A 27,809-nucleotide genomic window follows, 5' to 3' on the forward strand; every position below is an offset into this window, starting at 1 on the left:
AACAGATCATTCCATGATGACATGACTCTATATATAACTGAGTAACAGATCATTCCATGATGACATGGCTCTATATATAACTGAGTAACAGATCATTCCATGATGACATGGCTCTATATATAACTGAGTAACCTCTGGTAACAGAACATTCCATGATGACATGGCTCTATATATAACTGAGTAACAGAACATTCCATGATGACATGGCTCTATATATAACTGAGTAACCTCTGGTAACAGATCATTCCATGATGACATGGCTCTATATATACCTGAGTAACCTCTGGTAACAGAACATTCCATGATGACATGGCTCTATATATAACTGAGTAACAGATCATTCCATGATGACATGGCTCTATATATAACTGAGTAACCTCTGGTAACAGATCATTCCATGATGTCATGGCTCTATATATAACTGAGTAACAGAACATTCCATGATGACATGGCTCTATTTATAACTGAGTAACCTCTGGTAACAGATCATTCCATGATGACATGGCTCTATATATAACTGAGTAACCTCTGGTAACAGAACATTCCATGATGACATGGCTCTATATATAACTGAGTAACAGATCATTCCATGATGACATGGCTCTACATATAACTGAGTAACAGAACATTCCATGATGACATGGCTCTATATATAACTGAGTAACCTCTGGTAACAGAACATTCCATGATGACATGGCTCTATATATAACTGAGTAACCTCTGGTAACAGATCATTCCATGATGACATGGCTCTATATATAACTGAGTAACCTCTGGTAACAGAACATTCCATGATGACATGACTCTATATATAACTGAGTAACAGATCATTCCATGATGACATGGTTCTATATATAACTGAGTAAGAGAACATTCCATGATGACATGGCTCTATATAACTGAGTAACCTCTGGTAACAGATCATTCCATGATGACATGGCTCTATATATAACTGAGTAACCTCTGGTAACAGATCATTCCATGATGTCATGGCTCTATATATAACTGAGTAACAGATCATTCCATGAGGACATGGCTCTATATATAACTGAGTAACCTCTGTTAACAGATCATTCCATGATGACATGGCTCTATATATAACTGAGTAACCTCTGGTAACAGAGCATTCCATGATGACATGGCTCTATATATAACTGAGTAACAGAACATTCCAGAGTAACCATCAGGTTCTTGGTCACCTCCCTGACCAAGGCCTTTCTCCCCCTATTGCTCAGTTTGGCCGGGCGACCAGCTCTAGGAAGAGTCTTGGTTGTTCCAAACCTTCCATTTAAGAATGATGGAGGCCACTGTGTTCTTCGGGACCTTCAACGCTGCAGACAACATTTTTTGGTACCCTTCCCCAGATCTGTGCCTCGACACAATCCTGTCTCGGAGCTCTACGGACAATTCCTTTGACCTCATGGCTTGATTTTTGCTCTGACATGCACTGTAAAATGTGGGACTTTATATAGACAGGTGTGTGCCTTTCCAAATCATGTCCAACCAATTGAATTTACCACAGGTGGACTCCAATCAAGTTGAAAAACATCTGAAGGATGATCAATGGAAACGGGATGCACCTGAGCTCAATTTCTAGTCTCATAGCGAAGGGTCAGATGATGGGTGTAATGGTCCTGTGGTGCTGTCAGTATGTTCTCAGTCAGATGATGGGTGTAATGGTCCTGTGGTGCTGTCAGTATGTTCTCAGTCAGATTATGGGTGTAATGGTCCTGTGGTGCTGTCAGTATGTTCTCAGTCAGATGACGGGTGTAATGGTCCTGTGGTGCTGTCAGTATGTTCTCAGTCAGATGATGGGTGTAATGGTCCTGTGGTGCTGTCAGTATGTTCTCAGTCAGATGACGGGTGTAATGGTCCTGTGGTGCTGTCAGTATGTTCTCAGTCAGATGACGGGTGTAATGGTCCTGTGGTGCTGTCAGGATGTTCTCAGTCGATGATGGGTGTAATGGTCCTGTGGTGCTGTCAGTATGTTCTCAGTCAGATGATGGGTGTAATGGTCCTGTGGTGCTGTCAGTATGTTCTCAGTCAGATGATGGGTGTAATGGTCCTGTGGTGCTGTCAGTATGTTCTCAGTCAGATGACGGGTGTAATGGTCCTGTGGTGCTGTCAGTATGTTCTCAGTCAGATGACGGGTGTAATGGTCCTGTGGTGCTGTCAGTATGTTCTCAGTCAGATGACGGGTGTAATGGTCCTGTGGTGCTGTCAGTATGTTCTCAGTCAGATGACGGGTGTAATGGTCCCTGTGGTGCTGTCCAGTATGTTCTCAGTCAGATGATGGGTGTAATGGTCCTGTGGTGCTGTCAGTATGTTCTCAGTCAGATGACGGGTGTAATGGTCCTGTGGTGCTGTCAGTATGTTCTCAGTCAGATGATGGGTGTAATGGTCCTGTGGTGCTGTCAGTATGTTCTCAGTCAGATGATGGGTGTAATGGTCCTGTGGTGCTGTTGCCACCAGTGTTTTGACATTGTTAAATATATCTTCTTATATATTCTTCTACATTCTGCTTTGAAAACAACAGCTACACCAGCAGGCTATGGATGGAGTGACTCTGAAAACCAGCAGGCTATGGATGGAGTGACTCTGAAAACCAGCAGGCTATGGATGGAGTGACTCTGAAAACCAGCAGGCTATGGATGGAGTGACTCTGAAAACCAGCAGGCTATGGATGGAGTGACTCTGAAAACCAGCGGCTATGGATGGAGTGACTCTGAATACCAGAAGGTTCTGGGGAGTGACTCTCCAAACAGGCTATGGAGGAGTGACTCTGAAACCAGCAGGCTATGGATGGAGTGACTCTGAAAACAGCAGGCTATGGATGGAGTGAATCTGAAAACCAGCAGGCTATGGATGGAGTGGAACTGAAACCAGCAGGTTATGGATGGAGTGACTCTCCAACAGGTTATGGATGGAGTGACTCTCCAACAGGTTATGGATGGACACTGTTTCCCATGATTGTTCAATGAACCATAAACAATTCATGAACATGCACCTATGGAACGGCCATTAAGACACTAACAGCTTAGGTAGGCAATTCAGGTCACAGTTATGAAAACTTAGGACACTAAAGAAGCCTTTCTACTGACTCTGAAAAACACCAAAAGAAAGATGCCTGCAAGAGGACTGCAGATGTGGCCAGGGCAATAAATTGCAATGCCCGTACTGTGAGATGCCTAAGACAGCGCTACAGGGAGACAGGACAGACAGCTGATCGTCCTCGCAGTGGCAGACCACGTGTAACAACACCTGCACAGGATCGGTACATCCGAACATCACACCTGCGGGACAGGTACAGGATGGAAACTACTGCCCGAGTTACACCAGGAACGCACAATCCCTCCATCAGTGCTCAGACTGTCCGCAATAGGCTGAGAGAGCCTGGACTGAGGGCTTGTAGGCCTGTTGTAAGGCAGGTCCTCACCAGACATCAACGGCAACAACGTCGCCTATGGGCACAAACCCACCGTCGCTGGACCAGACAGGACTGGCAAAAAGTGCTCTTCACTGACGAGTCGCGGTTTTGTCTCACCAGGGGTGATGGTCGGATTCGCATTTATTGTCGAAGGAATGAGCGTTACACCGAGGCCTGTACTCTGGAGCGGGATCGATTTGGAGGTGGAGGGTCCGTCATGGTCTGGGGCAGTGTGTCACAGCATCATCAGACTGAGCTTGTTGTCATTGCAGGCAATCTCAACACTGTCCGTTACAGGGAAGACATCCTCCTCCCTCATGTGGTACCCTTCCTGCAGGCTCATCCTGACATGACCCTCCAGCATGACAATGCCACTAGCCATACTGCTCGATCTCTACATGATTTCCTGCAAGACAGGAATGTCAGTGTTCTGCCATGGCCAGCGAAGAGCCCAGATCTCAATCCCATTGAGCACATCTGGGACCTGTTGGATCGGAGGGTGAGGGCTAGGGCCATTCCCCCCTGAAAGGTCCGGGAACTTGCAGGTGTCTTGGTGGAAGAGTGGGGTAACATCTCACAGCAAGAACTGGTAAATCTGGTGCAGTCCATGAGGAGGAGATGCACAGCAGTACTTAATGCAGCTGGTGGCCACCAGATACTGACTGTTACTTTTGATTTTGACCCCCCTTTGTTCAGGGACACATTATTCCATTTCTGTTAGTCACATGTCTGTGGAACTTGTTCAGTTTATGTCTCAGTTGTTGAATCTTGTGATGTTCATACAAATATTTACACATGTTAAGTTTGCTGAAAATAAACACAGTTGACATTGAGAGGACGTTTCTTTTTTTGCTGAGTTTAGTTAGTCATGTTTCATACAGACATGACATCATGCTGAACCAGGGTGTTTCCCTGGGATCATAGTTTTCCACGTCAGGTATGAGGGTAGCTGATGTTCAGACAGGAAGGAAGTCATAGAACAAATTTACACCTAATATTGAGAAATGATTATCTTGCCCATATTTAATTATACCTTTATTTAACTAGGCAAGTCAGTTAAGAACAAATTCTTATTTACAAGGACAGATGTTTACCTTGTCAGCTCGGGGATTCGATCTAGCAACCTTTCAGTTACCGGCCCAACACTCTATCCACTAGGCTACCTGCCGCCCCATAGCCCAGCCTATAATAATTGCATATGAATGATCTAACCAATGGAGTCAGAAACAGATCATGGACAAGAGTTCATCCTGTTAGTCAACACACGTCATTACTTGTAGAACCAAGCAGTAGGCATTCAGAGCTGCTCCTGTTCAGAGCTGCTGTTCCTGTGTCGGTTTGCGCTTGTAGTGTAGAAGAAAATTGTTCCGTTCCAAATGGCCCCCTATTCCCTGATCCCAGTGAAACACCTTGCACTAGTCAGAAGTAGTGTATGTAATAGGGAATAGGGGGCCATTTGGGATGCTACAAGTCCAAACCAACACAGCATAGCCTAGGCTACCTAGTTCTGCAAACACATGAAGCTGAACAGAGTCCTACCTGTCCTCCTCTTGCCCCTTCCTTCCCCTGTCTCCTTTTTCCTGAAACAGGATGAGCGACTTGCCCCCCTGCTGTGCGTTGGGGTGAAGGAATCTGGGGTTCCGCAGGAACTTGTGTCTCTGCTGTAGTTTCTGAAGGCCAGCCCTCTCCTCTGCTCTGCTCTCAGCACTCAGCTCATTCATCCACTGAGGCTTCCTCACTCGGCACGCCTTCTGGAATACAGCAGAGAAAAGGTCACATCAGTGGTGACCTGAGACTCGTCAACACCAGCAGAGAAGAGGTCACATCAGTGGTGACCTGAGACTCGTCAACACCAGCAGAGGAGAGATCACATCAGTGGTGACCTGAGACTCAACAACACCAGCAGAGAAGAGATCACATCAGTGGTGACCTGAGACTCGTCAACACCAGCAGAGAGGAGGTCACATCAGTGGTGACCTGAGACTCGTCAACACCAGCAGAGAGGAGATCACATCAGTGGTGACCTGAGACTCGACAACACCAGCAGAGAAGAGGTCACATCAGTGGTGACCTGAGACTCGTCAACACCAGCAGAGAGGAGGTCACATCAGTGGTGACCTGAGACTCGTCAACACCAGCAGAGAAGAGGTCACATCAGTGGTGACCTGAGACTCGTCAACACCAGCAGAGAGGAGGTCACATCAGTGGTGACCTGAGACTCGACAACACCAGCAGAGAGGAGGTCACATCAGTGGTGACCTGAGACTCGTCAACACCAGCAGAGAAGAGGTCACATCAGTGGTGACCTGAGACTCGTCAACACCAGCAGAGAAAAGGTCACATCAGTGGTGACCTGAGACTCGACAACACCAGCAGAGAAGAGGTCACATCAGTGGTGACCTGAGACTCGTCAACACCAGCAGAGAAGAGTTCACATCAGTGGTGACCTGAGACTCGTCAACACCAGCAGAGAGGAGGTCACATTAGTGATGACCTGAGACTCGTCCATACCCAAATCTGAACCCACCCCTTCACAGTATTCAAAGAAGCCTTCATACAAGACCACCTCTGTGTGTCCTACCTGGCTACGTAGGCTTTGGGGGGTGCAGGTGTCTGAGCTACAGGTAAGGGTGAGGGACGTCTCTGACTCCTCCAGCAAGCTCTGGGTTGTCCTCTCTGGGGGAGGGACCGCTGTGTAGCCATCGTCCTGGGGAAGGTAGCATATGTGTCTGTTGTAGGACACCGTCGGCTTGGCAAAGCCTGGGAGGGACATGGCTGGGAGGACAGACAGACAGTTGACAGAGTTAAAAGAGACTTACACTGAAGAGTAAAGTGTTTTCAGAGTACTTTAAAATGGATGATCTGTTCTAAATTACATGCATTCCAAAGGGTGTTTGGCGGGAATACTACTGTACCTCTGGGGGCTTTGAGGGGCATACTACTGTACCTCTGGGGGCTTTGAGGGGCATACTACTGTACCTCTGGGGGCTTTGAGGGGCGGGGCATACTACTGTACCTCAGGGGGCTTTGAGGGGCGGGGCATACTACTGTACCTCTGGGGGCTTTGAGGGGCGGGGCATACTACTGTACCTCTGGGGGCTTTGAGGGGCATACTACTGTACCTCTGGGGGCTTTGAGGGGCCTACTACTGTACCTCTGGGGGCTTTGAGGGGCCTACTACTGTACCTCTGGGGGCTTTGAGGGGCATACTACTGTACCTCTGGGGGCTTTGAGGGGCCTACTACTGTACCTCTGGGGGCTTTGAGGGGCCTACTACTGTACCTCTGGGGGCTTTGAGGGGCCTACTACTGTACCTCTGGGGGCTTTGAGGGGCCTACTACTGTACCTCTGGGGGCTTTGAGGGGCATACTACTGTACCTCTGGGGGCTTTGAGGGGCATACTACTGTACCTCTGGGGGCTTTGAGGGGCATACTACTGTACCTCTGGGGGCTTTGAGGGGCCTACTACTGTACCTCTGGGGGCTTTGAGGGGCATACTAACTGTAACTCTGGGGCTTTGAGGGGCGGGGGCATACTACTGTACCTCTGGGGGCTTTGAGGGGCATACTACTGTACCTCTGGGGGCTTTGAGGGGCATACTACTGTACCTCTGGGGGCTTTGAGGGGCGGGGCATACTACTGTACCTCTGGGGGCTTTGAGGGGAGGGGCATACTACTGTACCTCTGGGGGCTTTGAGGGGCATACTACTGTACCTCTGGGAGCTTTGAGGGGCGGGGCATACTACTGTACCTCTGGGGGCTTTGAGGGGAGGGGCATACTACTGTACCTCTGGGGGCTTTGAGGGGCGGGGTCAGTCCTGTGATGTAGTCTTCAGGACAGATCAGGTTGTTACTCTTCAGAAGGCCGTTGTCAACACACCACATGAAGGTCCACCTGACTGAGGAAACAAACACTTATTTTAGGGGGCAAGGCTTATTACAGTGATCTCTTCACAAAGCACAAGGCGTACTGCAGTGATCTCTTCACAAAACACAAGGCTTATTACAGTGATCTCTTCACAAAGCACAAGGCTTATTACAGTGATCTCTTCACAAGGCTTATTGCAGTGATCTCTTCACAAAGCACAAGGCGCATTGCAGTGATCTCTTCACAAGGCTTATTGCAGTGATCTCTTCACAAAGCACCAGGCGTATATCAGTGATCTCTTCACAATACACAATGCTTATTACAGTGATCTCTTCACAAGGCTTATTGCAGTGATCTCTTCACAAAGCACAAGGCTTATTGCAGTGATCTCTTCACAGAACACAAGGCTTATTACAGTGATCTCTTCACAAGGCGTATTGCAGTGATCTCTTCACAAAGCACAAGGTGTATTGCAGTGATCTCTTCACAAAACACAAGGCTTATTACAGTGATCTCTTCACAAGGCTTATTGCAGTGATCTCTTCACAAAGCACAAGGCGTATTGCAGTGATCTCTTCACAATACACAAGGCTTATTACAGTGATCTCTTCACAAGGCTTAATGCAGTGATCTCTTCACAAGCACAAGGCATATTGCAGTGATCTCTTCACAAAACACAACACTTATTGCAGTGATCTCTTCACAAAACACAAGGCTTATTGCAGTGATCTCTTCACAAAACATAAGGCTTATTGCAGTGATCTCTTCACAAAGCACAAGGTGTATTGCAGTGATCGCTTCACAATACACAGGGCTTATTACAGTGATCTCTTCACAAGGCTTAATGCAATGATCTCTTCACAAAGCACAAGGCATATTACAGTGATTTCTTCACAAAACACAAGGCTTATTGCAGTGATCTCTTCACAAAACACAAGGCTTATTGCAGTGATCTCTTCACAAAGCACAAGGCTTATTGCAGTGATCTCTTCACAAAACACAAGGCTTGTTTCAGTGATCTCTTCACAAAGCACAAGGCGTATTGCAGTGATCTCTTCACAAAGCACAAGGCTTATTGCAGTGATCTCTTCACAAAACACAAGGCTTGTTTCAGTGATCTCTTCACAAAGCACAAGGCGTATTGCAGTGATCTCTTCACAAAACACAACGCTTATTGCAGTGATCTATTCACAAAACACAATGCTTATTGCAGTGATCTCTTCACAAAGCACAAGGCTTATTGCAGTGATCTCTTCACAAAACACAAGGCTTATTGCAGTGATCTCTTCACAAAGCACAAGGCGTATTGCAGTGATCTCTTCACAAGGCGTCCCACGGTACAGTTTGTAATACCCTAGCTCCTAGAGGCTAGTGATACAGCAGCATTAAAGAGTGATCCAGACCAGTGTACCTGGAGGCAGACCCAGCTGCTGGTAGGCCTCTCCCACCTCCTCCACCACCTTGGTGTGGGCCCTGCTCTCTGTGGCCGTGGCCTGGACCCGAGCCTGAATGATGTGGTTCTCCAACATGTCAGCATCACGCATCCGACGGCTGTACTCTGAATGGACCTGGAGGCTCAAGCAGTGAGAAGTTATGTAGAAAAACACAAACACAGGCACCTTAATTCAGAGGGGTTGAGTTAAATGCAGAAGACACATTTCAGTTGAATACATTCAGTTGGACAACTGACTAGGTATCCCCCTTTCCCTATATAACTACTGTCTATATATCACAACATCCTATATAACTACTCTAGGTATCCCCCTTTCCTTTCCCTTAATTAACATGTTCATTGGTTGCACTGATGCGCAAAATTCAGGTTAGCGTTTCTTGTCATGAATCTTGTTCTGGAGACAGCTCTGCAGAGTGGTCACTAGCCACAAAGTCATATAGTCTAATTAACCACACAGCTAACTCTAATGTCTAACCCTAATGTCTAACCCTAATGTCTAACCCTAATATCTAACCCTAACCCTAATGTCTAAACCTAATGTCTAACCCTAATGTCTAACCCTAACCCTAATGTCTAACCCTAACCCTAATGTCTAACCCTAACCCTAATGTCTAACCCTAATGTCTAACCCTAATGTCTAACCCTAATGTCTAACCCTAACCCTAATGTCTAACCCTAATGTCTAACCCTAACCCTAATGTCTAACCCTAACCCTAATGTCTAACCCTAACCCTAATGTCTAACCCTAATGTCTAACCCTAATGTCTAACCCTAATGTCTAACCCTAACCCTAATGTCTAACCCTAATGTCTAACCCTAATGTCTAACCCTAATATCTAATCCTAACCCTAATGTCTAACCCTAATGTCTAACCCTAATGTCTAACCCTAATGTCTAACCCTAACCCTAATGTCTAACCCTAATGACTAACCCTAACCCTAAAATCTAACCCTAATGTCTAACCCTAACCCTAATGTCTAACCCTAATGTCTAACCCTAATGCTAATGTGTAACCCTAATGTCTAACCCTAATGTCTAACCCTAACCCTAATGTCTAACCCTAATGTCTAACCCTAACCCTAATGTCTAACCCTAATGTCTAACCCTAATGCTAATGTGTAACCCTAATGTCTAACCCTAATGTCTAACCCTAATGTCTAACCCTAATGTCTAACCCTAATGTCTAACCCTAATGTCTAACCCTAATGTCTAACCCTAATGTCTAACCCTAATGTCTAACCCTAATGTCTAACCCTAACCCTAATGTCTAACCCTAATGTCTAACCCTAACCCTAATGTCTAACCCTAACCCTAATGTCTAAACCCTAATGTCTAACCTAACCTATTCTAACCCTAACCCTAATGTCCTAACCTAATGCCTAACCCTAACGTCTAACCCTAACCCTAATGTCTAACCCTAACCTAATGTTAACCCCTAATGTCATAACCCTAATGTCTAAACCCTAACCCTAATGTCTAACCCTAATGTCTAACCCTAATGTCTACCCTAACCCTAATGTCTAACCCTAATGTCTAACCTAATGTCTAACCCTAACCCTAATGTCTAACCCTAATGTCTAACCCTAATGTTTAACCCTAATGTCTAACCCTAATGTCTAACCCTAACCCTAATGTCTAACCCTAATGTCTAACCCTAATGTCTAATCCTAAACCTAATGTCTAACCCTAATGTCTAACCCTAACGTCTAATCCTAACCCTAATGTCTAACCCTAATGTCTAACCCTAATGTCTAACCCTAACCCTAATGTCTAACCCTAATGTCTAACCCTAACCCTAATGTCTAACCATAATGTCTAACCCTAACCCTAATGTCTAACCCTAACCAAAATGTCTAACCCTAATGTCTAACCCTAATGTCTAACCCTAATGTCTAACCCTAACCCTAATGTCTAACCCTAATGTCTAACCCTAATGTCTATCCCTAACCCTAATGTCTAACCCTAATGTCTAACCCTAACCCTAATGTGTAAACCTAATGTCTAACCCTAATGTCTAACCCTAACCCTAATGTCTAACCCTAATGTCTAACCCTAATGTCTAACCCTAATGTCTAACCCTAACCCTAATGTCTAACTCTAATGTCTAACCCTAACCCTAATGTCTAACCCTAACCCTAATGTCTAACCCTAATGTCTAACCATAATGTCTAACCCTAATGTCTAACCCTAATGTCTAACACTAACCCTAATGTCTAACCCTAATGTCTAACCCTAATGTCTAACCCTAACCCTAATGTCTAACCCTAATGTCTAACCCTAATGTTTAATCCTAATGTCTATCCCTAATGTTTAACACTAACCCTAATGTCTAACCCTAATGTCTAACCCTAACATCTAATCCTAACCCTAATGTCTAACCCTAATGTCTAACCCTAATGTCTAAACCTAATGTCTAACCCTAATGTCTAACCCTAATGTCTAACCCTAATGTCTAACCCTAATGTCTAACGCTAACCCTAATGTCTAACCCTAATGTCTAACCCTAACCCTAATGTCTAACCCTAATGTCTAACCCTAACCCTAATGTTTAACCCTAATGTCTAACCCTAATGCTAATGTGTAACCCTAATGTCTAACCCTAATGTCTAACCCTAACCCTAATGTCTAACCCTAATGTCTAACCCTAACCCTAATGTCTAACCCTAATGTCTAACCCTAATGCTAATGTGTAACCCTAATGTCTAACCCTAATGTCTAACCCTAATGTCTAACCCTAACCTTAATGTCTAACCTTAATGTCTAACCCTAATGTCTAACCCTAATGTCTAACCCTAACCATAATGTCTAACCCTAATGTCTAACCCTAACCCTAATGTCTAACCCTAATGTCTAACCCTAACCCTAATGTCTAACCCTAATGTCTAACCCTAACCCTAATGTCTAACCCTCATTTCTAAACCTAATGTCTAACCCTAATGTCTAACCCTAATGTCTAACCCTAATGTCTAACCCTAATGTCTAACCCTAACCCTAATGTCTAACCCTAACCATAATGTCTAACCCTAATGTCTAACCCTAATGTCTAATCTAACCCTAATGTCTAACCCTAATGTCTAACCCTAATGTCTAATCCTAACCCTAATGTCTAACCCTAATGTCTAACCCTAACCTTAATGTCTAACCCTAATGTCTAACCCTAACCCTAATGTCTAACCATAATGTCTAACCCTAACCCTAATGTCTAACCCTAACCATAATGTCTAACCCCTAATGTCTAACCCTAATGTCTAACCCTAATGTCTAACCCTAACCCTAATGTCTAACCCTAATGTCTATCCCTAACCCTAATGTCTAACCCTAATGTCTAACCCTAATGTCTAACCATAATGTCTAACCCTAACCCTAATGTCTAACCCTAACCATAATGTCTAACCCTAATGTCTAACCCTAATGTCTAACTCTAATGTCTAACCCTAATGTCTAACCCTAATCATAATGTCTAACCCTAATGTCTAACCCTAATGTCTAACCCTAACCCTAATGTCTAACCCTAATGTCTAACCCTAATGTCTAACCCTAACCCTAATGTCTAACCCTAATGTCTAACCCTAATGTCTAACCATAATGTCTAACCCTAAGGTCTAACCCTAACCCTAATGTCGAACCTAATGTCTACCCTAATGTCTAACCATAATGTCTAAACCCTAACCTAATGTCGAACCGGACCAAGCTTTAATTGCAGTTGTAGTCTGATTTTAGGATACTACAGGGGTCTCTTTTACACCTTAAACCTGTTTTTAAACGCTAAGAAAACAAATGTCATGTTTTTTCTAGGTTCTAAACTCTCATTAGAACACACTTTTGTAATCACTAGCTTGGATGGTACTCACAATCAAACAGGTCTCTGCATATAAATATTTAGGGTATGGTTAGATATAGGCTTTCTTTTAAAAAAACATGTTACTGAATTGGGAAAAAAAGCTCAAAGTCAGATAGGGTTCCTTTACAGAAACAGGCTTGTCTGTCCTTTGTAATAGAAAACAATTGTGCAGGCTTACTTTTATGTCCGTTTTAGATTATGGTGATATTATCTATATGCATGCATCGGCAAACACATTCAAACCACTGGATGCTATTTACCATTGTGCACTCAGGTTTATCCACGGGTGATAGTTACAAAACTCATCACTGTATCCTATATCAACATGTGGGTTGGGCCTCTCTATCTGTGAGGCGAGAGCAACATGCTCTCTAGTTTATTTATAAAGCACTTCTTTAAAACTACCTACATATATATCACTCATTAATTTCCACTAGATATACAAATTTAAAACCAGATCACAGATGTGGATTACATTAGAGACTCCTGCGGTCTCCACAGAGTTGGGTAGGACTGCCTTTAGTTCCTTGCGCCTTATTTATGGAACAAACTGCAGATCCAACTTAAATTAGACACTCTGGTGTCCCTTGCCCATTTTAAAATGTTATGGAGGATCAATATGATGTTGTCTGTGATTGTTTCTGTTGAATTGTGTCTTTGTTTGTATGTTTGAAATGTTCTTGTCTGTATGCCTAAAACTGTACATGTCAACATGTTTAAACAGGGCACAGCCGTAAAAGAGATCCAGGTCTCAGTCTGTTTTCCCTGTTAAAATAAAGATAAAAAAAAAAAAAAAAAAACCTAACCCTAATGTCTAACCCTAATGTCTAACCCTAACCCTAATGTCTAACCCTAATGTCTAACCCCAATGTCTAACCCTAATGTCTAACCATAATGTCTAACCCTAACCCTAATGTCTAACCCTAATGTCTAACCCTAATGTCTAACCCTAATGTCTAACCCTAATGTCTAACCCTAACCCTAATGTCTAACCCTAATGTCTAACCTAATGTCTAACCCTAATGTCTAACCCTAATGTCTAACCCTAACCCTAATGTCTAACCCTAACCCTAATGTCTAACCCTAACCCTAATGTCTAACCCTAATGTCTAACCCTAATGTCTAACCCTAAGTCTAATGTCTAACCCTAACCCTAATGTCTAACCCTAACCTAATGTCTAACCCTAATGTCTAACCCTAACCCTAATGTCTAACCCTAATGTCTAACCCTAACCCTAATGTCTAACCCTAATGTCTAACCCTAACCCTATGTCTAACCCTAATGTCTAACCCTAACCCTAATGTCTAACCCTAATGTCTAACCCCAATGTCTAACCCTAATGTCTAACCATAATGTCTAACCCTAACCCTAATGTCTAACCCTAATGTCTAACCCTAACCCGAATGTCTAACCCTAATGTCTAACCCTAATGCTAAACCTAACCTAATAATGTACTAACCCAATGGTCGAACCCTAATGTCTACCCTAATGTCTAACCCTAAACCCTAATGTCCTAACCCTACCCTAATGTCTAACCCAACCTAATGTCTAACCCTAAACCCTAATGTCTACCCTAAGTCCTAATGGTCTAACCCTACCCTAATGTCTAACCCTAATGTCTAACCCTAATGTCTAACCCTAACTCTAATGTCTAACCCTAACCCTAATGTCTAACCCTAACCCTAATGTCTAACCCTAACCCTAATGTCTAACCCTAACCCTAACCCTAATGTCTAACCCTAACCCTAATGTCTAACCCTAATGTCTAACCCTAACCCTAATGTCTAACCCTAATGTCTAACCCTAACCCTAATGTCTAACCCTAATGTCTAACCCTAACCCTAATGTCTAACCCTAATGTCTAACCCTAACCCTAATGTCTAACCCTAACCCTAACCCTAATGTCTAACCCTAACCCCAATGTCTAACCCTAATGTCTAACCCTAACCCTAATGTCTAACCCTAACCCTAATGTCTAACCCTAATGTCTAACCCTAATGTCTAACCCTAATGTTTAACCCTAATGTCAAACCCTAATGTCTAACCCTAACCCTAATGTCTAACCCTAACCATAATGTCTAACCCTAATGTCTAACCCTAATGTCTAATCCTAACCCTAATGTCTAACCCTAATGTCTAACCCTAACATCTAATCCTAACCCTAATGTCTAACCCTAATGTCTAACCCTAATGTCTAACCCTAACCCTAATGTCTAACCCTAATGTCTAACCCTAACCCTAATGTCTAACCATAATGTCTAACCCTAACCCTAATGTCTAACCCTAACCATAATGTCTAACCCTAATGTCTAACCCTAATGTCTAACCCTAATGTCTAACCCTAATGTCTATCCCTAACCCTAATGTCTAACCCTAATGTCTAACCCTAATGTCTAACCATAATGTCTAACCCTAACCCTAATGTCTAACCCTAACCATAATGTCTAACCCTAATGTCTAACCCTAATGTCTAAACCTAATGTCTAACCCTAACCCTAATGTCTAACCCTAATGTCTATCCCTAACCCTAATGTCTAACCCTAATGTCTAACCATAATGCCTAACCCTAACCCTAATGTCTAACCCTAACCATAATGTCTAACCCTAATGTCTAACCCTAATGTCTAACCCTAATGTCTAACCCTAATGTCTAACTCTAATGTCTAACCCTAATGTCTAACCCTAATGTCTAACCCTAACCATAATGTCTAACCTAATGTCTAACCCTAATGTCTAACCCTAACCCTAATGTCTAACCCTAATGTCTAACCCTAATGTCTAACCCTAACCCTAATGTCTAACCCTAATGTCTAACCCTAACCCTAATGTCTAACCCTAATGTCTAACCATAATGTCTAACCCTAATGTCTAACCCTAACCCTAATGTCTAACCCTAATGTCTAACCCTAATGTCTAACCCTAACCCTAATGTCTAACCCTAATGTCTAACCATAATGTCTAACCCTAATGTCTAAACCTAACCCTAATGTCTAACCCTAATGTCTAACCCTAATGTCTAACCCTAACCCTAATGTCTAACCATAATGTCTAACCCTAACCCTAATGTCTAACCCTAACCATAATGTCTAACCCTAATGTCTAACCCTAATGTCTAACCCTAATGTCTAACCCTAATGTCTATCCCTAACCCTAATGTCTAACCCTAATGTCTAACCCTAATGTCTAAACCATAATGTCTAACCCTAACCCTAATGTTAACCTACCATAAGGTCTAAACCTAATGTCTAACCCTAATGTCTAACCCTAATGTCTAAACCCTAATGTCTAACTCTATGTCTAACCCTAATGTCTAACCCTAATGTCTAAACCCTAACCATAATGTCTACCCTAATGTCTAACCCTAATGTCTAACCCTACCCTAATGTCTAACCCTAATGTCTAACCCTAATGTCTAAACCCTAACCCTAACCCTAACCCTAACCCTAATGTCTAACCCTAATGTCTAACCCTAACCCTAATGTCTAACCCTAACGTCTAACCATAATGTCTAACCCTAATGTCTAACCAGAACCCTAATGTCTAACCCTAATGTCTAACCCTAATGTCTAACCATAATGTCTAACCCTAACCCTAATGTCTAACCGGACCACGCTTTAATGCAGTTGGAGTCTGATTTTAGGATACTACAGGGGTCTCTTTTACACCTTAAACTTGTTTTAAACGCTAAGAAAACAAATGTCATGTTTTTTACTAGGTCTAAACTCTCAGTTAGAAACACTTTTGTAATCACTAGCTTGGATGGTACTCAAATCAAACAGGTCTCTGCATATAAATATTTAGGGGTATGGTTAGATGATAGGCTTTCTTTTAAAAAACATGTTACTGAATTGGGAAAAAAGCTCAAATTCAAGATAGGGTTCCTTTACAGAAACAGGGCTTGTCTGTCCTTTGTAAATAGAAAACAAATTGTGCAGGCTACTTTTATGTCCGTTTTAGATTATGGTGATATTATCTATATGCATGCATCGGCAAACACATTCAAACCCACTGGATGCTATTTACCATTGTGCACTCAGGTTTATCACGGGTGATAGTTACAAAACTCATCACTGTATCCTATATCAACATGTGGGTTGGGCCTCTCTATCTGTGAGGCGAGAGCAACATGCTCTCTAGTTTATTTATAAAGCACTTCTTTTAAAACTACCTCCATATATATCATCATTAATTTCCACTAGATATACAAATTTTAAAACCAGATCACAGATGTGGATTACATTAGAGACTCCTGCGGTCTCCACAGAATTGGGTAGGACTGCCTTTAGTTCCTTTGCGCCTTATTTATGGAACAAACTGCAGATCCAACTTAAATTAGACACTCTGGTGTCCCTTGCCCATTTTAAAATGTTATGGAGGATCAATATGATGTTTGTCTGTGATTGTTTCTGTTGAATTGTGTCTTTGTTTTGTATGTTTGAAATGTTCTTGTCTGTATGCCTAAAACTGTACATGTCAACATGTTTACACAGGGCACAGCCGTAAAAAGAGATCCAGGTCTCAGTCTGTTTTCCCTGTTAAAATAAAGATTTAAAAAAAAATAAAATAAAACCCTAACCCTAATGTCTAACCCTAATGTCTAACCTAACCCTAATGTCTAACCCTAATGTCTAACCCTAATGTCTAACCCAATGTCTAACCCTAATGTCTTAACCATAATGTCTAACCCTAGCCCTAAGGTCTCCAACCTTAATGTCTAACCCTAACACCTAATGTCTGACCATAAGTCTAACCCTAATGTCTAACCCTAACCCTAATGTCTAACCCTAATGTCTAACCCTAACCCTAACCCTAACCCTAACCCTAATGTCTAACCCTAATGTCTAACCCTAATGTCTAACCCTAATGTCTAACCCTAATGTCTAACCCTAATGTCTACCCTATGTCTAACCCTAATGTCTAACCCTAATGTCTAACCCTAACCCTAATGTCTAACCCTAATGTCTAACCCTAATGTCTAACCCTAACCATAATGTCTAAACCTAATGTCTAACCCTAATGTCTAACCCTAACCCTAATGTCTAACCCTAATGTCTAACCCTAATGTCTAACCCTAACCCTAATGTCTAACCCTAATGTCTAACCCTAACCCTAATGTCTAACCCTAATGTCTAACCCATAATGTCTAACCCTAATGTCTAACCCTAACCCTAATGTCTAACCCTAATGTCTAACCCTAATGTCTAACCCTAACCCTAATGTCTAACCCTAATGTCTAACCTAATGTCTAACCCTAATGTCTAAACCTAACCCTAATGTCTAACCCTAATGTCTAACCCTAATGTCTAACCCTAACCCTAATGTCTAACCATAATGTCTAACCCTAACCCTAATGTCTAACCCTAACCATAATGTCTAACCCTAATGTCTAACCCTAATGTCTAACCCTAATGTCTAACCCTAATGTCTATCCCTAACCCTAATGTCTAACCCTAATGTCTAACCCTAATGTCTAACCATAATGTCTAACCCTAACCCTAATGTCTAACCCTAACCATAATGTCTAAACCTAATGTCTAACCCTAATGTCTAACCCTAATGTCTAACCCTAATGTCTAACTCTAATGTCTAACCCTAATGTCTAACCCTAATGTCTAACCCTAACCATAATGTCTAACCCTAATGTCTAACCCTACTGTTCTAACCCTACCCTAATGTCTAACCCTAACCCTAATGTCTAACCCTAATGTCTAACCCTAACCCTAATGTCTAACCCTAACCCTAATGTCTAACCCTAATGTCTAACCCTAACCCTAATGTCTAACCCTAACGTCTAACCATAATGTCTAACCCTAATGTCTAACCAGAACCCTAATGTCTAACCCTAATGTCTAACCCTAATGTCTAACCATAATGTCTAACCCTAACCCTAATGTCTAACCGGACCACGCTTTAATGCAGTTGGAGTCTGATTTTAGGATACTACAGGGGTCTCTTTTACACCTTAAAACTTGTTTTAAACGCTAAGAAAACAAATGTCATGTTTTTTACTAGTCTAAACTCTCAGTTAGAAACACTTTTGTAATCACTAGCTTGGATGGTACTCAAATCAAACAGGTCTCTGCATATAAATATTTAGGGGTATGGTTAGATGATAGGCTTTCTTTTAAAAAACATGTTACTGAATTGGGAAAAAAGCTCAAATTCAAGATAGGGGTTCCTTTACAGAAACAGGGCTTGTCTGTCCTTTGTAAATAGAAAACAAATTGTGCAGGCTACTTTTATGTCCGTTTTAGATTATGGTGATATTATCTATATGCATGCATCGGCAAACACATTCAAACCACTGGATGCTATTTACCATTGTGCACTCAGGTTTATCACGGGTGATAGTTACAAAACTCATCACTGTATCCTATATCAACATGTGGGTTGGGCCTCTCTATCTGTGAGGCGAGAGCAACATGCTCTCTAGTTTATTTATAAAGCACTTCTTTTAAAACTACCTCCATATATATCATCATTAATTTCCACTAGATATACAAATTTTAAAACCAGATCACAGATGTGGATTACATTAGAGACTCCTGCGGTCTCCACAGAATTGGGTAGGACTGCCTTTAGTTCCTTTGCGCCTTATTTATGGAACAAACTGCAGATCCAACTTAAATTAGACACTCTGGTGTCCCTTGCCCATTTTAAAAATGTTATGGAGGATCAATATGATGTTGTCTGTGATTGTTTCTGTTGAATTGTGTCTTTGTTTTGTATGTTTGAAATGTTCTTGTCTGTATGCCTAAAACTGTACATGTCAACATGTTTACACAGGGCACAGCCGTAAAAGAGATCCAGGTCTCAGTCTGTTTTCCCTGTTAAAATAAAGATTTAAAAAAAATAAAAATAAAAACCCTAACCCTAATGTCTAACCCTAATGTCTAACCCTAACCCTAATGTCTAACCCTAATGTCTAACCCTAATGTCTAACCCCAATGTCTAACCCTAATGTCTAACCATAATGTCTAACCCTAACCCTAATGTCTAACCCTAATGTCTAACCCTAACCCTAATGTCTGACCATAATGTCTAACCCTAATGTCTAACCCTAACCCTAATGTCTAACCCTAATGTCTAACCCTAACCCTAATGTCTAACCCTAACCCTAATGTCTAACCCTAATGTCTAACCCTAATGTCTAACCCTAACCCTAATGTCTAACCCTAATGTCTAACCCTAAATGTCTAACCCTATGTCTAACCCTAATGGCTAACCCTAATGTCTAACCCTAACCGTAATGTCTAACCCTAATGTCTAACCCTAATGTCTAACCCTAACATAATGTCTAACCCTAAGGTCTAACACTAATGTCTACCTAACCTAATGTCTAACCCTAATGTCTAACCCTAATGTCTAACCCTAACCCTATGTTCTAACCCTAATGTCTAACCCTAATGTCTAACCCTAACCCTAATGTCTAACCCTAATGTCTAACCCTAATGTCTAACCCTAACCCTAACCATAATGTCTAACCCTAACCCTAATGTCTAACCCTAATGCTAATGTGTAACCCTAATGTCTAACCCTAATGTCTAACCCTAACCATAATGTCTAACCCTAATGTCTAACCCTAACCCTAATGTCTAACCCTAATGTCTAACCCTAATGCTAATTTGTAACCCTAATGTGTAACCCTAATGTCTAACCCTAATGTCTAAACCTAATGTCTAACCCTAATGTCTAACCCTAATGTCTAACCCTAATGTCTAACCCTAACCTTAATGTCTAACCCTAATGTCTAACCCTAACCCTAATGTCTAACCCTAACCATAAAGTCTAACCCTAATGTCTAACCCTAACCCTAATGTCTAACCCTAATGTCTAACCCTAACCCTAATGTCTAACCCTAACCCTAATGTCTAACCCTAATCTAACCCTAACCCTAATGTCTAACCCTAACCCTAATGTCTAACCCTAATGTCTAACCCTAATGTCTAACCCTAACCCTAATGTCTAACCCTAACCCTAATGTCTAACCCTAATGTCTAACCCTAATGTCTAACCCTAACCATAATGTCTAACCCTAATGTCTAACCCTAATGTCTAACCCTAACCCTAATGTCTAACCCTAATGTCTAACCCTAATGTCTAACCCTAATGTCTAACCCTAACCCTAATGTCTAACCCTAACCCTAATGTCTAACCCTAATGTCTAACCCTAATGTCTAACCCTAACCATAATGTCTAACCCTAATGTCTAACCCTAATGTCTAACCCTAACCCTAATGTCTAACCATAATGTCTAACCCTAACCCTAATGTCTAACCCTAATGTCTAACCCTAACCCTAATGTCTGACCATAATGTCTAACCCTAATGTCTAACCCTAACCCTAATGTCTAACCCTAATGTCTAACCCTAATGTCTAACCCTAACCCTAATGTCTAACCCTAACCCTAATGTCTAACCCTAATGTCTAACCCTAATGTCTAACCCTAACCCTAATGCTAAACCCTAACCCTAATGTCTAACCCAATGTCTAACCCTAATGTCTAACCCTAACCATAATGTAACCCTAATGTCTAACCCTAATGTCTACTAACCCTAAATAATCTAACCCTAACCCTAATGTCTAACCCTAATGTCTAACCCTAATGTCTAACCCTAACCCTAATGTCTAACCCTAATGTCTAACCCCTAATGTCTAACCCTAACCATAATGTCTAACCCTAATGTCTAACACTAATGTCTAACCCTAACCCTAATGTCTAACCCTAATGTCTAACCCTAATGTCTAACCCTAACCCTAATGTCTAACCCTAATGTCTAACCCTAATGTCTAACCCTAACCCTAATGTCTAACCCTAATGTCTAACCCTAATGTCTAACCCTAACCCTAACCATAATGTCTAACCCTAACCCTAATGTCTAACCCTAATGCTAATGTGTAACCCTAATGTCTAACCCTAATGTCTAACCCTAACCATAATGTCTAACCCTAATGTCTAACCCTAATGTCTAACCCTAATGTCTAACCCTAATGCTAATTTGTAACCCTAATGTGTAACCCTAATGTCTAACCCTAATGTCTAACCCTAACCCTAATGTCTAACCCTAATGTCTAACCCTAATGTCTAACCCTAATGTCTAACCCTAACCTTAATGTCTAACCGCTAATGTCACCCTAACCCTAATGTCTAAACCCTAACTAATGTCTAACCCTAACCCTAATGTCTAACCCTAATGTCTAACCCTAATGTCTAACCCTAATGTCTAACCCTAACCCTAATGTCTAACCCTAACCCTAATGTCTAACCCTAATGTCTAACCCTAACCCTAATGTCTAACCCTAACCCTAATGTCTAACCCTAATGTCTAACCCTAATGTCTAACCCTAACCCTAATGTCTAACCCTAACCCTAATGTCTAACCCTAATGTCTAACCCTAATGTCTAACCCTAATGTCTAACCCTAACCCTAATGTCTAACCCTAATGTCTAACCCTAATGTCTAACCCTAATGTCTAACCCTAATGTCTAACCCTAACCCTAATGTCTAACCCTAATGTCTAACCCTAATGTCTAACCCTAACCATAATGTCTAACCCTAATGTCTAACCCTAATGTCTAACCCTAACCCTAATGTCTAACCCTAACCCTAATGTCTAACCCTAATGTCTAACCCTAATGTCTAACCCTAACCCTAATGTCTAACCCTAATGTCTAACCATAATGTCTAACCCTAATGTCTAACCCTAACCCTAATGTCTAACCCTAATGTCTAACCCTAACCCTAATGTCTAACCATAATGTCTAACCCTAACCCTAATGTCTAACCCTAACCATAATGTCTAACCCTAATGTCTAACCCTAATGTCTAACCCTAACCCTAATGTCTAACCCTAATGTCTATCCCTAACCCTAATGTCAAACCCTAATGTCTAACCATAATGTCTAACCCTAACCCTAATGTCTAACCCTAACCATAATGTCTAAACCTAATGTCTAACCCTAATGTCTAAACCTAATGTCTAACTCTAATGTCTAACCCTAATGTCTAACCCTAATGTCTAACCCTAACCATAATGTCTAACTCTAATGTTTAACCCTAATGTCTAACCCTAACCCTAATGTCTAACCATAATGTCTAACCCTAATGTCTAACCCTAACCCTAATGTCTAACCCTAATGTCTAACCCTAACCCTAATGTCTAACCCTAATGTCTAACCATAATGTCTAACCCTAATGTCTAACCCTAACCCTAATGTCTAACCCTAATGTCTAACCCTAATGTCTAACCATAATGTCTAACCCTAACCCTAATGTCTAACCGGACCAAGCTTTAATGCAGTTGGAGTCTGATTTTAGGATACTACAGGGGTCTCTTTTACACCTTAAACTTGTTTTAAACGCTAAGAAAACAAATGTCATGTTTTTTACTAGGTCTAAACTCTCAGTTAGAAACACTTTTGTAATCACTAGCTTGGATGGTACTCAAATCAAACAGGTCTCTGCATATAAATATTTAGGGGTATGGTTAGATGATAGGCTTTCTTTTAAAAAACATGTTACTGAATTGGGAAAAAAGCTCAAATTCAAGATAGGGTTCCTTTACAGAAACAGGGCTTGTCTGTCCTTTGTAAATAGAAAACAAATTGTGCAGGCTACTTTTATGTCCGTTTTAGATTATGGTGATATTATCTATATGCATGCATCGGCAAACACATTAAAACCACTGGATGCTATTTACCATTGTGCACTCAGGTTTATCACGGGTGATAGTTACAAAACTCATCACTGTATCCTATATCAACATGTGGGTTGGGCCTCTCTATCTGTGAGGCGAGAGCAACATGCTCTCTAGTTTATTTATAAAGCACTTCTTTTAAAACTACCTCCATATATATCATCATTAATTTCCACTAGATATACAAATTTTAAAACCAGATCACAGATGTGGATTACATTAGAGACTCCTGCGGTCTCCACAGAGTTGGGTAGGACTGCCTTTAGTTCATTTGCGCCTTATTTATGGAACAAACTGCAGATCCAACTTAAATTAGACACTCTGGTGTCCCTTGCCCATTTTAAAAATGTTATGGAGGATCAATATGATGTTGTCTGTGATTGTTTCTGTTGAATTGTGTCTTTGTTTTGTATGTTTGAAATGTTCTTGTCTGTATGCCTAAAACTGTACATGTCAACATGTTTAAACAGGGCACAGCCGTAAAAGAGATCCAGGTCTCAGTCTGTTTTCCCTGTTAAAATAAAGATTTAAAAAAAAAAAAAAAAAAAAACCCTAACCCTAATGTCTAACCCTAATGTCTAACCCTAACCCTAATGTCTAACCCTAATGTCTAACCCCAATGTCTAACCCTAATGTCTAACCATAATGTCTAACCCCACCCTAATGTCTAACCCTAATGTCTAACCCTAATGTCTAACCATAATGTCTAACCCTAATGTCTAACCCTAACCCTAATGTCTAACCCTAATGTCTAACCCTAATGTCTAACCCTAACCCTAATGTCTAACCCTAATGTCTAACCCTAATGTCTAACCCTAATGTCTAACCCTAACCCTAATGTCTAACCCTAACCCTACTGTCTAACCCTAATGTCTAACCCTAATGTCTAACCCTAACTATAATGTCTAACCCTAACCCTAATGTCTAACCCTAATGTCTAACCCTAACCCTAATGTCTAACCCTAATGTCTAACCCTAACCCTAATGTCTAACCCTAATGTCTAACCCTAACCCTAATGTCTAACCCTAACCCTAACCCTAATGTCTAACCCTAACCCTAATGTCTAACCCTAATGTCTAACCCTAACCCTAATGTCTAACCCTAATGTCTAACCCTAATGTCTAACCCTAACCCTAATGTCTAACCCTAATGTCTAACCCTAACCCTAACCCTAATGTCTAACCCTAACCCTAACCCTAACCCTAATGTCTAACCCTAACCCTAATGTCTAACCCTAATGTCTAACCCTAACCCTAATGTCTAACCCTAACCCTAATGTCTAACCCTAATGTCTAACCCTAATGTCTAACCCTAACCCTAATGTCTAACCCTAACCCTAATGTCTAACCCTAATGTCTAACCCTAATGTCTAACCCTAACCCTAATGTCTAACCCTAATGTCTAACCCTAATGTCTAACCCTAACCCTAATGTCTAACCCTAATGTCTAACCCTAATGTCTAACCCTAACCATAATGTCTAACCCTAATGTCTAACCCTAACCCTAATGTCTAACCCTAACATTAAATTAAGAGGCATATGAATCCTACCTTTCACATCACCTGGAATAGGTATCCAATAACTTTCCCAGTGCCACCATACTGGGCAAGTTACCAGGTTGTTGTCCATCTAGGTAACATGGCTAACAAGGCTGGTTGTTATTAAACAAATAATAGCAGCCCGCAACATGGTTAATGAAATGATTCAATTTGACCCGCAAATTCGCAGTAAAACATAATAATGTCGGCCGAGCTCCGGCATAGAGTCCTACCATTGGAACCGTTTGTTCCAAAGACAGCGACAGAGCTGAATCAGACTTCGCTGTGCTTATATGCTCATGATCCTCACAGGTTTGGTGCAAAGGGACGTGAACAGTCTGCAGTCTACCTCACTCTCCAACCAAGGTGCATGAATTGAGTTTGAGTTTATTTTATTTTTACAGGGACAGTGCACATTAATCAACGTTTCAGTAAAAGTGCCGGTTTTAGCCAGCCGGCTAATTTTCAACCGCAGTCCCTGGGCAGGTTATTAAAAACAATTACAATATAGACAATCATAGAACAGTGAGCACACGCAGAGTAACATAGGACAAGCAAGACATAGCATACAGACAGAGCAACATAGGACAAGCAAGATGTAGCATACAGACAGAGCAACAGAACAAAAAGCAACAAGGCAAAATCCATAAAAACAACAAAGTGTTTCCACACCTCACAAGCTACAGACAACAGACAACATGGAAAGCGGCAATACACAGCTAGGGATTATGTTCACAAATCTGATTGACCTTTAGCCATGTCTTCATGCATTTTGTGAAAGTGTGATATGTGGTGCAGTTATGTGTGTCTGATGGCAGTGTATTCCAGACATGGGACGCTCTCACAGAGAAAGCGGATTTACTAAAGGTGCTTTTCCTTAAGGGAACTATACAGTCACCTCTCATGGCAGACCTTGTGGATCTGCTGCCATATTTTTGGATTTTCTGTTTAACAAAAATACTGAGTGGAGGGGGAGCTAGGCCATTTAGGATCTTGAATACAAGACATGCGTCGGTGTATTGCACCAGATTTTCCCAACTCAGGAGCTCATGCTTTCTGAGGATGTAACAGTGATGATGGCTATTGGGCTTCCTATCGAGCACTTTGAGAGCCTGTTTGTAGACAGACTGAATAGGTTTTAATGTTGTATAGCAAGCTTGATGAGCAAACTGAAGAGAACATTCTGCATCTCTTTGACGACAGTGCTTCTTTATAATAAATTGACCCTTAGCCATCTGGGTTTTATAGAGAACAAACTGAAGGAGGCTTTTGTATATATTTCATAATGAACTTCTATCAGTTCAGTGACCTATCACTATTGGATAAGACACAAAACATGATGTGATTGTAAATGAGTTGCAAAAACCTGACCAAAAAAGGCGATCTTGAAGCATATAAACACATATTTTATTTAAATTATCTTTGATATAAAAGCCTCCTTCATTTTCTATCTGTAAATGAAACTGATGAAGGTCAACACACACACACACACAGTTTGCACAGGGCAGTGAGGGCACATATCTAGCTAGCTGTGTTTTGTAGTTGTTGAATGGGTTAGGGTTAGGGTTAGTTGTTGAATGGGTTAGGGTTAGGGTTAGGTTTAGGGTTAGTTGTTGAATGGGTTAGGGTTAGGGTTAGTTGTTGAATGGGTTAGGGTTAGGGTTAGTTGTTGAATGGGTTAGGGTTAGTTGTTGAATGGGTTAGTTGTTGAATGGGTTAGGGTTAGGGTTAGTTGTTGAATGGGTTAGGGTTAGGGTTAGTTGTTGAATGGGTTAGGGTTAGAGTTAGGTTTAGGGTTAGGGTTAGTTGTTGAATGGGTTAGGGTTAGGGTTAGGGTTAGTTGTTGAATGGGTTAGGGTTAGGGTTAGGGTTAGTTGTTGAATGGGTTAGGGTTAGGGTTAGGTTTAGGGTTAGAGTTAGTTGTTGAATGGGTTAGGGTTAGGGTTAGGGTTAGTTGTTGAATGGGTAGCTACCTGTTGAAGATCCTCCACATATTTGTCATGGTAGTTGTTGCCTCCCCTTCTTGTCTTGGTGAGAATGGCAACTGTGTCTTTCCCAATAATCTCTGTTGTGTAGAGATCCTTGAAGATGCTTGCCAATAAATGTGAAATGTCCTATTGGAAAATATAGCGTAGCATTAGACTTAGGAGTATAACAGTAGTCAATGACTCTTCTTGAATGAAACACACTGACATTCCCACGTAGTTCAGCCTACTAATTAACCAGCAGCAGACCACCCTGCATCCCACTGCTGGCTTGCCTCTGAAGCTAAGCAGGGTTGGTCCTGGTCGGTCGCTGTACAGGAGACCAGATGCTGCTGGAAGTGGTGTTGGAGGCCCTCTGGTCCCCAAAAAATATCCCAATGCCCCAGGGCAGTGATTGGGGACATTGCCCTAATCACTATGTAAGGTGCTGTCTTTCAGATGGAACCTTAAACAGGTGTCTTGACTCTCTGTGGTCTTTAAAAATGCTACTTATTGTAATAGTAGGGGTGTATAACCCTGGTGTCCTGGCTAAATTCCCAATCTGGACATCATACCATCATGGCCACCAAATCATCCCCAGCGTCCAACTGACTCATTCCTCTCCCCTGTAACTATTTCCCAGTTTGTTGCTGTAAATGAAAATGTGTTCTCAGTCAACTGACCTGATAAAATATGGGTTAAAAAAAAGCCTATCTACTGTAAGAATCAAACGGGCATGATAAAATCGTTAGTTAGTGCTAACCTGTGTATTTTCTGATGCAGGTCGATGACGGTTCATGGACGGGTCTAAGCCTGTTTGGGGTCTTAGCTCAGATTCCTCAAGCATGGTTGCAGTCTGTTGGGCCAAACAGTTGTGAGGTATAGTAGCCTAATTTAGTCAACGACAAAACACACATGATTCATCTATAATTCATGCGTAAATCCTTTATTATGTGGTTCACAAACCTGGTAAGCTGTGAAAGTAGCACATCTCTCCCGTTTCAGCCGCTAGCTCTTTG

General features: G+C 41.7%; 1 protein-coding gene across 1 annotated transcript; it reads right to left on the bottom strand.

The window, feature by feature from the left end:
- Positions 1-4,966: 4,966 nt before the first annotated feature.
- On the bottom strand, positions 4,967-27,809 carry LOC115189528 (deleted in lung and esophageal cancer protein 1 homolog; the record flags this gene model as incomplete). The annotated part of the gene is made up of 7 exons (XM_029748144.1): positions 27,757-27,809; positions 27,554-27,646; positions 26,800-26,940; positions 8,707-8,863; positions 7,216-7,326; positions 6,009-6,202; positions 4,967-5,178 (listed from the first exon to the last, which is right to left on the bottom strand). Coding segments are annotated over exons 2-7 (899 nt in total), but the record flags the coding sequence as incomplete, so codon positions are not given.

This window comes from Salmo trutta, unplaced genomic scaffold (genome assembly GCF_901001165.1).
Source record: "Salmo trutta unplaced genomic scaffold, fSalTru1.1, whole genome shotgun sequence".
In the NCBI taxonomy this organism is placed as follows: Eukaryota; Metazoa; Chordata; class Actinopteri; order Salmoniformes; family Salmonidae; genus Salmo; species Salmo trutta.